The 15,604-nt window shown below is 57.5% G+C and overlaps 1 protein-coding gene across 5 annotated transcripts in view; it reads left to right on the plus strand.

The window, feature by feature from the left end:
- Window positions 1–15,604, plus strand: part of MAD1L1 (mitotic arrest deficient 1 like 1) — a 339,612-nt gene that overhangs the window by 218,263 nt on the left and 105,745 nt on the right. For 4 of the 5 annotated variants that reach the window (XM_059897371.1, XM_059897372.1, XM_059897374.1 and 1 more), the window contains one exon: window positions 13,633–13,721. The exons of the other annotated variant lie outside the window; for it this stretch is intronic. In XM_059897371.1, coding sequence (XP_059753354.1) covers window positions 13,633–13,721 — 89 coding nt within the window. The remainder of the gene's footprint in view (window positions 1–13,632; window positions 13,722–15,604) is intronic. 5 annotated transcript variants of the gene reach the window in all.

A 15,604-nucleotide genomic window follows, 5' to 3' on the forward strand; every position in this document is an offset into this window, starting at 1 on the left:
TGGCAGCCCTCGTGTTCACAAGCCAAGCACTGTGGGCCCCTCACACTGGTTCTTTCACGCTTGCTTTTGGATCCCGGCTGTAGCTGTCTCCTCAGACAGGTTTTTAATCTCTGCCTTTTTTTTTTTTTTTTTTAACGTCTTTATTGGAGTATAATTGCTCTACAATGGTGTGTTAGTTTCTGCTTTATAACAAAGTGCATCAGCTATACATATGCATATATACCCACATCCCCTCCTTCTTGCATCTCCCTCCCACACTCCTTATCCCACCCCTCTAGTGGTCACAAAGCACCGAGCCGATCTCCCTGTGCTATGCAGCTGCTTCCCACTAGCTATCTATTTTACATTTGGTAGTGTAGGTATGTCCATGCCACTCTCCCACTTCGTCCCAGCTTACCCTTCCCCCTCCCCGTGTCCTCAGGTTCATTCTCTAGGTCTGATCTCTGCCTTTGATTGTCTAATCTTTAGTTTATTTCGTGTTGTTTATTTCACTTTCCTCTTCTTTTTCTGAGTTAAAGGGAAAATGAGAAATGGCGGTGCCTGGGGCCCAGGAGTGCAGGTGCGCCGCGCTCAGTCCAGGAGCTTGTGTGAGCCTCTGCTCTCCCTCCCGAACTGGTTCCAGGGGGGTCCTGCAGCCCCCGAGGAGATAAAGGCTAGGCAGGCTGGTGCAGGGGTTGGCAGCTGGGAGCCTGACAGGTCCGTAGTCAAGCCCTCAGGGAGTGAGATTACCCAGAAAATGCATGCATTTGCTTAGGGAGAGGTTTCTGCTCTCATGTAAACCCCTGAGGGGATGGAGAAATAAGAGATTGAAGAGGGGGACAGTGGCCCAGAGTGCATTGTGCGCTGCTGACTGTAACCCCAGGCCCTCTGTCCAGGACAGCTGGGAACGTGGCCCCGGCTCCTGTACCATCTCTCCCACCTGCAGCTCCTGACCTGCTGTTTTCTGGCCGAGAGTCAGTTCACTAGGTAGGAAAGGAGAGAGAAAAAAACAATTTAAGCATCTTTAGCTAATTGCAAAACAAAGATAGTCTGACTTTTTGTTAATAATTAGCAAACCCGTGCTAAGTAGTGTGAGCACAATTCATGTTTTTTTCTTTAAATGCAATTGATATCACAAGGAAAGACATCCCTGGCTGTAGTTGTATCGTTGACACGCCTCGCCCTAATTAGGTCAGGCCGGCCATGGCTGGAGAAAGGAGTTTTTTGATTCTTTTTTTTAAGACTAAACATGCTCTTTTTTCTTTTCTTTTTAAAATTAATTAATTTATTTATTTATGGCTGCGTTGGGTCTTCGTTGCTGCGCGCGGGCTTTCTCTAGTTGTGGTGAGCGGGGGCTACTCTTGGTTGCCGTGTGCGGGCTTCTTATTGCGGTGGCTCCTCTTGTTGCGGAGCATGGGCTCTAGGCGCACGGAATTCAGTAGTTGTGGCTCACGGGCTTCAGTAGTTGAGGCTCACAGGCTCAGGCTCTAGGCACGTGGGCTCAGTAGTTGTGGCTCATGGGCTCAGTAGTCGTGACTCACGGGCTCTAGGCGCAGGGGCTTCAGTAGTTGTGGCTCGTGGGCTCTAGAACGCAGGCTCAGTAGTTGTGGCTCAGGCTCAGTAGTTGTGACTCATGGGCTCTAAGTGCAGGGGCTTCAGTAGTTGTGGCATGTGGGCTCAGTAGTTGTGGCTCACGGGCTCTAGCGCACAGGCTCAGTAGTTGTGGCGCACGGGCTTAGTTGCTCCACGGCATGTGGGATCTTCCCAGACCAGGGCTCGAACCCGTGTCCCCTGCACTGGCAGGTGGACTCCTAACCACTGCGCCGCCAGGGAAGCCCTTGACCCTGACTCTAAAAAGTGCTGCAGTACTTTATAACTTCAGGGAGCGAGGACTGGATGTTCGTCTTCTGACTCTGGGGACTTGCCCCTCACAGCCCCGCGCCGCTCTCCACCTCCCAGGGCCCCTCCCGTAAACACTGCCGGACAGGGAGCAGAGCACGTGTGGCCCGACTGACCACCTCCCACCCCCCACTGCTCTCCTGCTTCGCTGCAGCTCGAAGCGGGCAGTGTGGTCCTGGCTACGCGTGTGGAGGCTGCTCCGGGCCTCCTGATGACAAGCGCTTTACCAGCAAGGTTCTGCCACCTCAGGACAGCCCCGCAAGGCGGGTCCAGGAACGCGCAGGCCTCCGGGCTTTCCTTCCGCGAAAGCACCAGCAGCGCTTGCTCTGGCTCCGAGGGGCTGGAGCATGGATCACAAGGATGGTGGCGAGACCACCTGTAGCCCTGCCAGGGGTGTGCCCACCGCAGTGGGCCTTGCTGACACTGCATCATCGTCGACACCAGCGTCGAGGGCCGGTGAATCACCAGGAGGGGGTGTGAGCCTCCATTGTTCAACGCTGGCAACCATTGCCCGTGTGCCCCGCCCCCGCTGGAGGACCCGGCCTTATCACAGTCTGCCAGCTGCCTTCCCGTGAATTATTAAAAGCGCCTCTGTGCCTGGTGGTGACTCATTTCACGTTCTGGATCCGTCCTACACAACTGGAGAACTTCGTCCTTGGCAAGAGTGTCGGTCAGGCTCATCGGAGGAGGTGCCCACTGGGACCCTGCGGAGTGGGCGCCCCCAGCCCTGGATCCCCTGCCCAGGGGCCTCTGTGCCTGCTCTTCCATCCCAGACACCTGTCTTCTCCTCCTTAACCCCGAGGGAAACGCTGACTTCTCAGAAGCCTTGCTCAGAGGCGTGAGTTCACGTGTTTGAGAAGACCCAAGGGACTTGTTGGGACGTGTTGGTTGAGCCGAACTGCTGGTTCTCTGAGGCGGGCCCCTTCTCCCGCTGGCCCCGCAGAGGCCGGCTGGAGGCTGTCTGCCTCACCGTGGAGGCCCTCGCGTCACAGGGCGAGGCTGCTCCCTGGGGAGGGAAGTGAGCAGTGCACCTGGGGCGGGGCGGGGCGGCATTAAATGCCTCTCCTGTTTGGGGCAGGTCTGTTGGATTCAGCGGGTGTTTACCGAGCACCGCGTCCAGGGACCGAGCCTGTGCTGTTCCTGTGATGTGCGGCCGGCCGGTGCTCCCCACCCCACCTTCCCACGTGGACGTCTTCACTCCCTCCCTGACAGGGCCCCCCAAGCCCTTCTGCCATCTCTGAGCACATGATGTCCTCTCACCCTTCCGTGTCCTTCGTCATGCTGTTCCCACCTCCTGGAATGTCTCTCCAGTCCCGCAGAGCCTGCTTCCCCCTCAGGATGGAGCTAAATGCCCCTTCCAGCGGTGCCTGTCGCTGGCCCGCCGTGGCAGACACGTTGTCGTCCCACCGCCTTTGCTCGAGTGAGCTGTGACCATCGGCATCACCGCCACTGTTGTCCACGGCACAGGCGTGGTTTGATCCTGACGCCGCGGCCACTGTAGGCTGAGCGCTGCACACAGATCGTCTCATTTCCGTGCTGCCCCTCGAGGTGGTCATTGTGGAGGGAGCCGCAGCGAGCAGGCAGGTGGCCAGTGGGGCCCGGACCCCGTGAGAGGACCGTGGGCACCACGGTGCCTCCTTACGCCAGCTAACCTGCGGGGTTGGGCCTCGCCCAGGGCCGGCACCAGGACGCGGTGATACAGCGTGTGCTGAGTCACTGGGCGTGGACACGGAGGAACGCAGTGCATCCCCGGGATCTCCCAGTCGGGGCTCCCAGCTGTGGGGGTTTGCCCCGTTTGCAAAGGTCTCATGAGAAAATGCTGGTGATTTAAGCTTTTGCCTTGCGAGGCCCGGCCTGGCTCCTGGAGACACAGCCTGCGGAGGTGGCGGCGTGACGGCTGGCCTGGGTGCGGGGGTAGTGCCCGCCGTCTCTGGACGAGCAGAGCTCGCAGCCGCTGTCACCGGGGCCTCCGCATGGCTTTCACACCGGACACAGCACGACCTTTTATCATTTTCCCTCTCAGCATTTTGTTAGGTGTTCTCCCGTCTTCCGTCCCAGGTAAGGTCTAGAGCTCGCTTGCCAGGTTTCAGGTGGGCCTCCTGTTGGACTCGTGCTGCGTGGACGGGTTCCCGCGGGCGGCGCCAGCTCCCTGCAGGGTCGGTTCTTCCCGTTCTTCTCGCTTGGAGGGCCACGCGGCCGCGTGTTCACAGCTTCTCTCACGACCTCACTTGAGTATGGCTATTTTCTTCTCGTAGGCCTTGCACGTTTCTTGTTAGGTTTATTCCTGGGTGTTTCATCCTTCCTGTTACTTGCACGTTGCTTTTTCACCCTGCTGCCAGGTCCACTGCCACTGGGTGACCTGGGGTCGGGGGAAGGGGGGCACCTGAGACGTGGACAGTGAAAACCCCAGAGGGTCCCACCCCACAAAACTGTCACAGCCACAAACTAGAAACTGGCTGATTTGTCGGCTAAAATCATGGGCATAATTCCACGGGGGACATTACCTACGACGGACGTCTCACCCTCACCCGGCTCTAAGCACGGGCTATTTTTGTGTCTCGCAGGCGGCTCGCGTCTCTGCGGTGACCCTCTCTGGTGTAGCGCTTTCTCGTCTCCCGCTTTCTTACTGTGCGGCGTTGAGCGATTTGCTGCTCACCGCGCTGTTGAGCTCACGGCGTCTTCACGGCCTCCCCGTGCGTTTGCCTAGGCGTGGTTTGCTCGCCGCGTCCCTGCACCCGTGGCTGAGCCACCCTGGGCCATCGCTCCAGCCACCTGGTCCCCAGCGGTTTTGTGAGAGTTCTCTTTCTTAGCAAATGTGCCGACTCAAGAAATGGCCTTCCAGGGTGAAAATTCTGCAGCTGGGCTTCTGTTTTTCTGAGGTGAAGGTGTGTCCCGGCTCCGGTCAGCAGCTGGGCGAGCCGTTGGTGGCTGCCTGTGGCCTGCTGCCCCGGTGTGTCCCTCCAGGCTGGGATGGAAGTTGACAAGGGCGCTCCGTTTCAGACCCTCCCGCCCTCACCAGGAAGCAGCAGCCTCTCCAGAGACCTTCCTGGGTGCTCGACAGGTCCAGAGCTGAGCAGAACGGTGTGCTTGGACCAGGATTCCCCTCCTTTTTTTTTTTTTTTCTGATTAATTTTTACTGGAGTACAGTTGCTTTACAGTGTCGTGAGGATTCCTGTTCTGATCGCAGCATCCTGACTTCCCTGGGAGCCCTGGGAGCCCTGCCAGGTGGGGGCCCTGGGGAGGAGGCAGCAGCCTGGATCCCTGGGCTGAGGGCCCTGCGTGGGCAGCTCTGGAAGCCCGGGCCCTCAGCCCCGTCCTGACCGTCTGTGGGCCTTGACAGAGGCTGGGCTCTTGTGGTGACACTTGTGTGAGCGTCCTTGCCCTGGTGCTCGGCAGCGGCCACGTTGATTAGAGTTGCTGTCGGGGGAGGGGGGAGCACGTCCCCTGCTGCCCACAGTGGTTATTGCTTTGTGGGACTGGGTACCACCCCCCCCCCCCCCGCCCCGGGCATGAGCGGCGCATCCTCTTGAATTAAACTGGAGTTCACGGTCTCTGTTTAGAGGTCATGCTGTATTAGCGAGCTCTCCTCGAGGACCATTAGCATTAAAGTCTTAGGACGCGGCGAGTGAGTCTCCTCACGGAGAGGGAGAGGGGCCTTGTCCCCAGAGGGACGCAGGGCAGTGCAGGAGGCGGGTCCCCGCGGAGCCCGCGCTGTGCCCGAGCAGCGCTCTGCCGGGGTGACGATGCCTTCCTGAGGGCTCTGCCCGGCGCCCCGTGGACCCAGAGACTCCAGCCTGGCTGCGGGGAGCAGGCACTGGTCCCTCTCGTCCCTCCTCGTGCTTCAGTCCTCGGCCCGAGGGCCTCGTTCCTCCCGCGTATGCACTCGGTTTGCTGGGCCCTCGAGGGCCCCCTGCCCACCCCGTGCCTCGGCCTCCCACTCTCCTGCTCTCCTCCCCCCGGCTTGTGCTGCGCCCTGGGCTCTCCTCAGACCGGTCGCCGGGCCGGCCTCGTGGTCCCCGTCTCTCCGGGACCCTGGTCGTGTTGCCCGCTGTTCAGGGTTTGTTCCGGGAGGGAGGCTCGGTGCTATACCAGGTCCCCCGTCGCGGCCAGAAGCACCGTCGCCTGGCTCTGGTGTGAGCGAGGAGGCCGGCAGGGCACAGTCACCGGCCCGGGCTCGTGGCCGTGTCGTGGAGGTTGCGGCTGTGGCTCTGGGCGCGGGGCCAGGGGAAGCGGCACGGAGGGGCTGTCTGCACAGCGGCCCGTCTCCCTGGCCCCAGCGAGGGCCACCCGCCTGGCAGCGGGGTGGACGGGGCTGCGGTGGGGCAGGAGGGGGAGGTCTCGATGCCCCTGAACTAGCGGAAGGCAGAGTGTCCGCTCTTCTTGCCAGATACTTCTTGCCAGAAGGCGAACGGAACTCACACCAGCCCCTTTGTTGGGATTTAACGTCAGAGGAGACGCCCGTGGTTTCCAAGGTGTAGCCTTTGTACAAAGCCGGATTGAATAAACCTCATCATCGGCAATGAGTAATAAAGGCAGCATCACACAGTTTCATAAAACCAAAAATTGTGTAGAAAAACAAATAACAGGAAAAATTTCACAGAAAAAAAATTGACATTGAGCAGGTGAGAATTGTACCTGAACATTTTGCCAAGAAATAAGACTTAGCAATCGGGTAGAATCCATGAAGCTGGGACAAAGTGCAGGCACCCAAAGAGGGGAGGGGAGGCCAGAGGAAGAGAAGAACCCGGAGCTGCAGACCTCGGGGCGGAGCCAGAGGGGCCGGGGGGTCGGGGGTGGGGGTCAGGAAAGCGAGGCGCCGGGAGGACCGCAGCAGGAGTTGAGTCTGGTTGAAAGGGTAAAGCCAATGTACAGTGCAAACGGTCCACATTCTAGTGACTTAGAGTTGATGTAGTCAGTAAGATACCTGGGAAGGGAGAAGATGCTGGGAAACGTAAGAATGTTGGTTTTCTCATCATCAGAAGCTGACGATTGAAATGTACCATTTAAAGATGACATCAAGCAGAAGTGTGTTTAAGTGTAGAAAGGCGAACACTAAGAAGGGTGATATGTTTGACTAGTCAGGTACTTGGTGCAGGAAGTTAGTAGGAACTGTTGGAAACAAAGTATAGGTATTATACGAAGTCAAAAGTTATAGAAACAACGACTAGAACGAAAAATATAAACCTTTCCAAGTATCAAGAAAATTTCACACACAAAGGCAAGCAAGACAAAAAAGCCATAGAATGAAATCGTTTTGAGTTATGAAATAGAAAACAAAACAAAATAATACAACAAATCCAGAAATAAATCCAAACAGATGTTATATCAAAATATAAATGGGCTAAATTCACCTGTTAAAAGGAAAAGACTTTCTGTTTGGATTACCAAGTAAAGCCAAAAAAAGTCGGACAGTAGAGGATGCAAAGGCATGTGGGCAATTGTACACATAGAAAGCAGAGGTCATAATCTTGATTGCAGTTAAATTTCAGTTCAAGCGAAAATGCATTGCAGAAAACAGAGATAGGTGCTTTTCGACAATAAACGTGCAGATGAATATCTGTGTCAATTAACATACCATCAGTGCTCAGAAAAGCAAAAAAAAGAGGAGAGCTTCAGCTTCAACAGGACATTATCAAGGACACCAGTAGTGGAGAATTATTTTACCTCTTAATCCACGATAGAGCAAGTGGGCAAAGAATAAGTAATAGCAAGAAATACAAGATCTGTGATAGATATATACAGAGAGACAGACACACACACCCCCGACTCTTAACCCTGAAACTAAAGAACGCTCTTTTTGGGCTTCCCTGGTGGCGCAGTGGTTGAGAATCTGCCTGCCAATGCAGGGGGACATGAGTTCGAGCCCTGGTCTGGGAAGATCCCACATGCCACGGAGCAGCTGGGCCCGTGAGCCACAACTACTGAGCCTGCGCGTCTGGAGCCTGTGCTCCGCAACAAGAGAGGCCGCGACAGTGAGAGGCCCGCGCACCGCGATGAAGAGTGGCCCCCACTCACCACAACTAGAGAAAGCCCTCGCACAGAAACGAAGACCCAACACAGCCAAAAATAAATAAATTTATAAAAAAAAAGAAACGCTCTTTTTAAAAAGGGCTCATGGAAAACATTAACAAAAATTAATCATGTATTAAGTAATAAAGAAAACCTTTATAAATTCAAATAGGTAGAACTAGGACAGATAACTTTTTCTGATCACAGTGTGATAAAATTTGAATTTAAGAGCACAACTAAAAAAAGAAGCAGCTCCTAACACTTGGAAACTAAAAAAAAAAAAAAAAAAAAAGAACAAAAAACTCTGTCTTAAACAATGCTTGGGTCAAAGAAGATATGCAATTCAAAAGTGCATAAAATCTAGAAAATAGTCTTAATGGAAACTCTTCTCTGCAGAGCCCGTGGGAGACAACTAGAGCAGTGCTCAGAGGAAAAATCACAGGTTTAAATATTTATGTTATTGAACAAGAAGGAGTGAATATATATGGATTAAACACCGAATTCAAGAACTTGGAAAAGGAAAACTGAATAAACCTTAGTAAAGGAAAAAGTAGTGTAAAGATCAAAGCAGAAGTTAATGAGAAAGTGAAAAATGGTAGAAATAACAAATAAATCCAAATGCCTGTGCTTTGAAAACCAGTAAAACATATTAATTATTCACAATCCTAGTAAAAAATTAATAGAAAGCATCACCACCCAAAATAAGAAAGAAGAGTAATTAGCTTGGAGTTACTGACTCGGGGTGGGGGTGTGTGCAGGAGAGTGTGTCCTGGCTGCCAGAGTCTCTGATCCGACCTGGACGCGGTTCCCCAGGTACTGACGGACAGAGTCATTGAGCTGCACACACAGGTGTGTACTGCCCTGTGTGCAAGCTTCACCTCAATAGTAAGGAAGATAAATGAAAACAAAAGTAAGAGGTAAACCTAGGAAGAATTAACGAGGTCTACATGAATTCTGTAAAAAGTTACGAATTATGTCACAACTCCGTTTAAAATAAAAATCTAAATGAAATGAATAGTTTTCTAGGGAAATATAACCTCTCAATCCCGACTCCAGAAGAGATAGAAATTTCAAACTGACCAACTATTACCAACTTGCCAAAAAATAGCCACTTCTGCCCTCCCCCAACAAAAAGGAAGAGACGAAAAGGCATCAACCTGAGTCTGTTTCACAGGGAAATCCTGCTACAGGTCAGGTGCCATCCCCACTGCATGCACCGTCCCAGGGCACCAAGAGGAGGACAGCTTTGGGGGGCGGGGGGTGAGCACTGTTTGACACCAACAACTACAGAGCCTCCCGCCTGTGCTGTGTGCATTCACACACGTGTGTGCATACGTGTCAGGACATGAAATGAGCAGGCGCCAGGATGCACCGTGTGCAGCTGGGGCTTCTCCAGGACGGGGCTGCTGCTCTGGTTCTAGGCTATCAGCTTATAGGAGATCTTCTCCATATTTGCTGAAAAGCCGCTTGACAAACTCCAACAAGTCTTGATTAAGATCTCCTAATAGAATGTGGATTTAGGGGTAATTTCTCAACATGAAAAAATGTATCTGTTTCAACCGAAAACTGACATGCTGTAAATAAGGAGATACTAGATTAGTTCCAGTGAAGCCACAAACAAGTCAAGGATGTGCAGTATTAGAACCTTACCTTGGTATTCTGGAGACGCTAGTCATCCACGTGAGACAAGAGGAGGAGCTCCAGGTACCTGTGTTGTGGAGGAGGAGGGGCAGATGGGGGCCAAGACGGTTGGCCGACAAGCCTCGCCATCAACCTGAGGCCCTAGTGAACGGGTGGGCAACAAAATTAATGTGCAGAAATGGGACAAGTCCTGTATCTACAGAAACAACAAGTTAGATAAGGGAAGAAAATACTCCCGTGTACAACAGCAACAGCAAGAGGTGGAAAGACGAAGGGTCCCGGACGGGCCTGCGGGTCGAGAAGGATGTGCCGGCTCTGCACGTGGCCGAGTCCTGGGAGCCTCGGCCTCACCTTCTGCACAGCCCTGGTTTTGTGAAAAAGGGTTGTTTGGTTTATTTTAATATGGGGTGGGTGGGGTGGGAGAGAGGAAGGATCCCAGGATTCTTGTCAACAGAACAGGATGTCAGAAGCAGACCCAGTTACAAACAGGAAGTCAGTGAGTGAGTCCCTGGGGGACGATGAGCCCTTTTTGTACCAAAGCAGGGACATCCGGGCCCCCAACCTGAAACCCAGCAGGACGCTTTGCGCCTTCCCGGGGACAGACATCCCCCACCACCGGGTCCCCTGTTTCTTGTCCGTAAAAGATCTTTAGCCTCCTAGGCTGTCCCCAAGTTCCAAAGTGCAAATTTAATCAGAAAAGTGAGAAAATACAGAAAGAAAGGAAAACAGTCAAGCAAGACAAAAAAATAATAAGAGGTTAGCCCTAGAATGAAGTCAAGGACCTTTAGGTCCTCCTCAGGGGCTATAGATAATATCCTGGGCCATGTCCTTGAGTTGTTTTGCAGACATTAAAAGCCTGCCTGGTAGAGGAAGTTAACTGCGTGCTGACCATGTCGACCGCAGACCAGTTGGAACCAGAAGGTCGATGATGTTGGCTCCCAAAATACCACCCAGTTACCACCGCCAACAGATCTGAAGAATGTCCACAAGCTGATCAGACACCCGCAACCCTCACCCCTGACGATGTCTTTAAAAACCCTTCCCTGGAAGCTGTCGGGGGTTTCGGGGCTTTTGAGCGCGAGCAACCTGTGCTCCTTGCTTGGCCCGGTGCTGGGCGCCCTGCAGTAGACACTGCCCTGTCCTTCACCACAACACGGCCTCAGCAGGCCAGCTTTGCCCTGTGTTGCGCGGTAACAATCCCAGGGCTGTGGTGACATCGGATGGAACTGCAGGCAGACGTGTGGCTCTGAGGACTCGTCCTGCAGGTCAGCTCACACCGTGGGGACTGGTGTGTCTGAGCTGCCAGGTGGGAAGCAGGTCAGACGTTGGTCGGCAGGAGGCTGGCCATTGGGATGGTTCCAGGAGCCACGATAGTGAACAGGGAAGCTCTCTGCGCTAGTCTGGAAACACCTCCAAATGTATTCCGTGAAAAAATGAACGTACGAAACAAGGAGTAGGAAATCTTCCATTTTTGTAACAAGAAATAAATTTAAGAGAAGGGAAGAGCATTGACCTTTTAGCTGGTGAATGTGTGAGCCGAGCCCGGGAGATGCAGGCTGTGGGAGGGGACGGGGCGAAGTTGGAGAGAGACTTCTCCGCATGCACCCGTTTGTGTGCGACACCTGAACCTTGGCTCCTGAGGCTGCAAAGCGTTCGCCAGATCCAGGACAACGTGCTGCCGGGCCTCAGGCAGGGCCTGGCACCAGGGCACCGGGACCGTGCATCTCCAGGAGAGACCACCATCATGCTCTGCTGCGCGGGCACGTGGTAGCTGGGGGGTATCTGCCTCTCCTGTGCTCAAGAGGTCAGCCCCCACCCCTAAAAACAGAGAGAGAGAGAGACCAGCCCAGACTGGACTGTCGGGCCCTGTGTTCCCAGGAGAGAGTCTTCCTGGTCCAGTGAGGTTCGTGTCTCTGCTGGTCTCTTTGACTGTGGCCGTGAGGCTGGACACAGTGAGGGCAGGGGCTTCCTGGGTGCCCGCCCACTGGCCGCCAGGTGGGAGGTCCGGGTGGTGTCAGAGAGGAGTGACGGGCCTGGACACTCAGGGGCGAGTGGCAGGGCGGTGTCTGTGCGTCGGGACAGCTTGGTTCCCGGGAGGAGCTTCATCTGAGCCCCAGGCTTCTGAGGCAGAGGTCAGGGGCCACTGGACACGGTGGGCGTCACTTCTCCTCGGATACGCACGTGACGCCACGTTGCCCAGGCGTCCTTGGTGCTTGCTCGTGAAGCGGGCCATCACCCCGACGAGGGGGCCCCGCTGAGAACGCCGCCGCCGCCTGTCGGGGGGCAGCTGGCGAGGCGGGCGCTGGGCTGCGTCCTTTCGGCACCGGCAGAGGCAGTAGGGGTTGAGCGTGCGGCCCCCGCGTGTAGCTCACTTCCGCCGAGGCTGTTCCGGGAGCTGGTCCGCAGGGTGCTTGTGCTTGGTGTCTGCTGCAGCCCCCAGGCTGCGGGCTCCCGGGTGTGCGCCGGTCCCATTTAGGGGCAGGGTTTCCTCCAGGGACCTGATGACTGATTGGGGTGTCATAAAGACCGCGTGTTTGGGGCCCACGAATTCCTAGATCAGGTCGCCCCAGGAGGACCTTTCCAAGGATGGCCTGGAGGGAACGTTTCCAGGAGGAAGCACTGCAGGCGCCGGCCTGTCCGTTTCGGCCGGGAGGGCAGGTGGGGGAGACGCGCCCCTCCCCGCCCCTCCCTCTCCTCCCCTCTGCCCAGGGCTGCGGGGCCTTGCTTGTCTGTCACGACCCCTTTCCCGCCGCCGACGCAGGGCACGTGCTGGGATGGGAGCTGGGACGGGAGCTGGGACGGGAGCTGGGACGGGAGCTGGGCTGGGAGCTGGGACGGGAGCTGGGACGGGAGCTGGGCTGGGAGCTGGGACGGGAGCTGGGCTGGGAGCTGGGACGGGAGCTGGGACGGGAGCTGGGCTGGGAGCTGGGATGGGAGCTGGGCTGGGAGCTGGGCTGGGAGCTGGGACGGGAGCTGGGCTGGGAGCTGGGACGGGAGCTGGGCTGGGAGCTGGGATGGGAGCTGGGCTGGGAGCTGGGCTGGGAGCTGGGACGGGAGCTGGGACGGGAGCTGGGCGCTCTTGGCCGCCCCGGGTTACGGGGCAGGTCATCAGCCGTGCAGCCTGGACAGTGGTGAAGCCGGGGCCCCAGACCCAGCCTCGGGGACCGGCCGCCTCACTCACGGCTGCTGCCTGTGGCCGGTGTGGGCGCCACGAGGGGTCTTCCCCGCATCCCCTGTCCCCTCGGGTCTCGGTGGAGACCTGGGTGGGAGGTTAAGGGCCTCTCTCTGGGGTGTCGGGACACAGCCGGACAGCAGGCAGAGCGGGAGTCCCCGGTGCCGGCGGCGGGCAGCACACCGGGGCTGAGAGGCGGGCGGGCACAGGCCGGGAAGAGCAGAGCTGGATGACAGCCCTCTCTCCTCCCGGTGACCCACACGCGGGGACTGGGCTGGTGCGGGGTGGGAGGCCCTGAGGGTGGGCTGGAGAACGGCCAGAGCCCGGCGCGAGGCCGGTGTCACTGTGCCTGCAGCCGGCTGCCGGGGCCTGGCGTGCCCTTCACGCAGGCGTCTCGTCGGGGGCCTTCGGAGCCCAGGGCAGCGGGCGCTGGTGTGGGAGAGTGCTCTGCCCCGCTCGGCGCCGCCCGCCCCGTTTCTGCTCCCGGTGGGTGCGCGCGGGCATCTCCTCCCTGCTCTTCTCCAGCCTCGCCGTCCCCCCCCGCCCCCACCGTGGGTTAGAGCAGCTTAAATTCCTCGCTTCCGCGGTCCCTTCCCAGCGGTCTGTGCGTGGCCTGACATCCTGTAGAGGAATTTGAAGTCACAAAGTAAGTAAAACATCAAGACTCTTGAAGCCGATCAGAGCGTCGGTGCATTTCGAACACGCTCTCTCCAGCTGCCGTGGCCCCTTTGCCCGGATCTTGATGTCCCCCCCGCGCGCCCCTGTGACTGTGTCTGTTGCTGCTCTGGAGATAAGAAGTAAAACACAGGGAGGATCTGTGTTTGCGGTTGGCCTGGTGACGGACGGGGCACCAGGGAGAGGGAAATGGGTGCGTCTGCAGGTTTCCTGGGGCCCGTGGTCTGGGCTCACCCCCCTCCTGTGCTTCCTCGTAGCTGGAGATGGAGCTGAAGATGCTGAAGTCCCAGGCGGGCCCGGCCGAGCAGAGCTTCCTGTTCTCCAGGGAGGAGGTGAGCTCGCTCAGGTATGTCCCCGTCCCCAGGGCTGCCCCCGCCCCGGTGTCGTCTTCACAAGTCCCCTCCCATCCTCGTGGCTCACAGCCCCCCTGCCCCGTTGGGCCTTGGCTCAGCGGCCTTCCTTGGGTGGTGCTGACAGCCAGGCCTCCCTCTGTCTCAGCAGACGGCGGGCCACTCCTGTCCCGGTGCTGTCTGCAGGGACGCACCTACGGTCGTGCGTGTGTGACGACGGGCGGTGGGAAGTGCAGCAGGGGCGCCCGGGCAGGTCTGGGGGGCTCCCGGTGGGTGCCCGTGAGCGGGGCTGAGGGCGCGTGGGAGGACGTGCTCGCTGGCGGCTGGGCGGCCGGGCCAGGCGGAGGCCAGACCGCCGGCCCTGGTGAGGCTGTGGCCGTGCTCCCGTGAGCAGCAGGAAGCCGTCCAAGGTTTCAGAGCAGAGGAGTGACATCTGAGCCGGGGGGGGGGGGGGCAGGAGGGGAGCTGCCAGCACCTGCTGAGCCTTCGCTGCGGGGTCAGCCTTCAAGCTGTGCGCCGAGGGTCCTCCGGGCGCCCCCTTCGCGACGCTTCCAGCTCCTCGCCGCACCGGGCAGCCTCCTGCCCCTGGCACCCCTTGCTCTGCTGCACTCGCCGCCGTCCGCGTCTGAACGGTCAGCCCTGTCGCCCTTTGTGCCTCGGTTTCCCAGCATCGCACGCGGTGACTGCGGGGGTCAGTGTCCTCCACGCAGCTGAGGGCGTCCTCGGCTTTCCCAGGAAGCCGCACGGGGCCCCCCGAGGACAGGCGTCCCGGGACGTGCGGCCCCACCGTCACCCCCTCACAGTCGGGAGGGCGACAGGGACTTCAGGGCCCCGCCTCTGCGTGAAAACCCAGGCAGCCTCCATCTCTCTGGTCCTCCCCTCCTCCCACGGAGAGGGAAGTGCTCTTCCCGCAAATCTTTTCTAAAACCCACGGATCCAGGAACACCTTCTCCTAAGGGGTCGGTGCAGAGGAAGGCCGTGAACCCGACGGCCTGCCGTCCACCACCCGCCCTGCGGCCTTCCCTGGAAGCCTGGCCGGCCAGGGGAGCCTGGGGCCCAGGGCTGGCCCTGCCCACCGGGGGCACCTGGGAGCCCATTCCTCCCGAGGATGGGGTTGAGGACGGGGTGGGCACGGCCGTGCCTTTGTCACGCGCACAGGTGGACCTGCTGTGCATAGGTTACGTGTGTGTTAAATATACATATGTTACATGTGTGTCGCATTAAGTGTATACATGTGACTTTTTTTTTTTAATTTTTATTTAATTTATTTATTTTTGGCTGTGTTGGGTCTTCGTTTCTATGCGAGGGCTTTCTCTAGTTGCGGCAAGCGGGGGCCACTCTTCATCGCGGTGCGCGGGCCTCTCACTATTGCGGCCTCTCTTGTTGCGGAGCACAGGCTCCAGATGCGCAGGCTCAGTAGCTGTGGCTCACGGGCCCAGTTGCTCTGCAGCATGTGGGATCTTCCCAGACCAGGGCCCGAACCCGTGTCCCCTGCATTGGCAGGCAGATTCTCAACCACTGTGCCACCAGGGAAGCCCTACATGTGACATTTTAAAGCATCACTCTCTTGAGGAAGGAAACTGTGGGGAAACTTCAGTAAAGATTTAAGTGGCAGCAGCTGGAGGGCTCTCTCAGCTGGAACAAGGCTGGGCTCTTGCTTCTGTGCTGGCAGCTCTGGGAGATCCCAAGTGCCGTCTGCGGGTTTAGCAACTGGATAGACTTGCTCGTCCTGGAGACCGGCGCCTGCCCGTCCCGCCCTCTGGTGCCCTCACTGCTGCCTGGGTCCCCCCACCTGCCCACCCAGGCCCGTTCCAGCACGCGGAGTCCCCCGCTTCAGGGGCTGGGGGGACCCTGGCCTTGGGGACACTGGAGACGCACC

This window comes from Balaenoptera ricei, chromosome 15, assembly GCF_028023285.1.
Source record: "Balaenoptera ricei isolate mBalRic1 chromosome 15, mBalRic1.hap2, whole genome shotgun sequence".
Classification (NCBI taxonomy): Eukaryota; Metazoa; Chordata; class Mammalia; order Artiodactyla; family Balaenopteridae; genus Balaenoptera; species Balaenoptera ricei.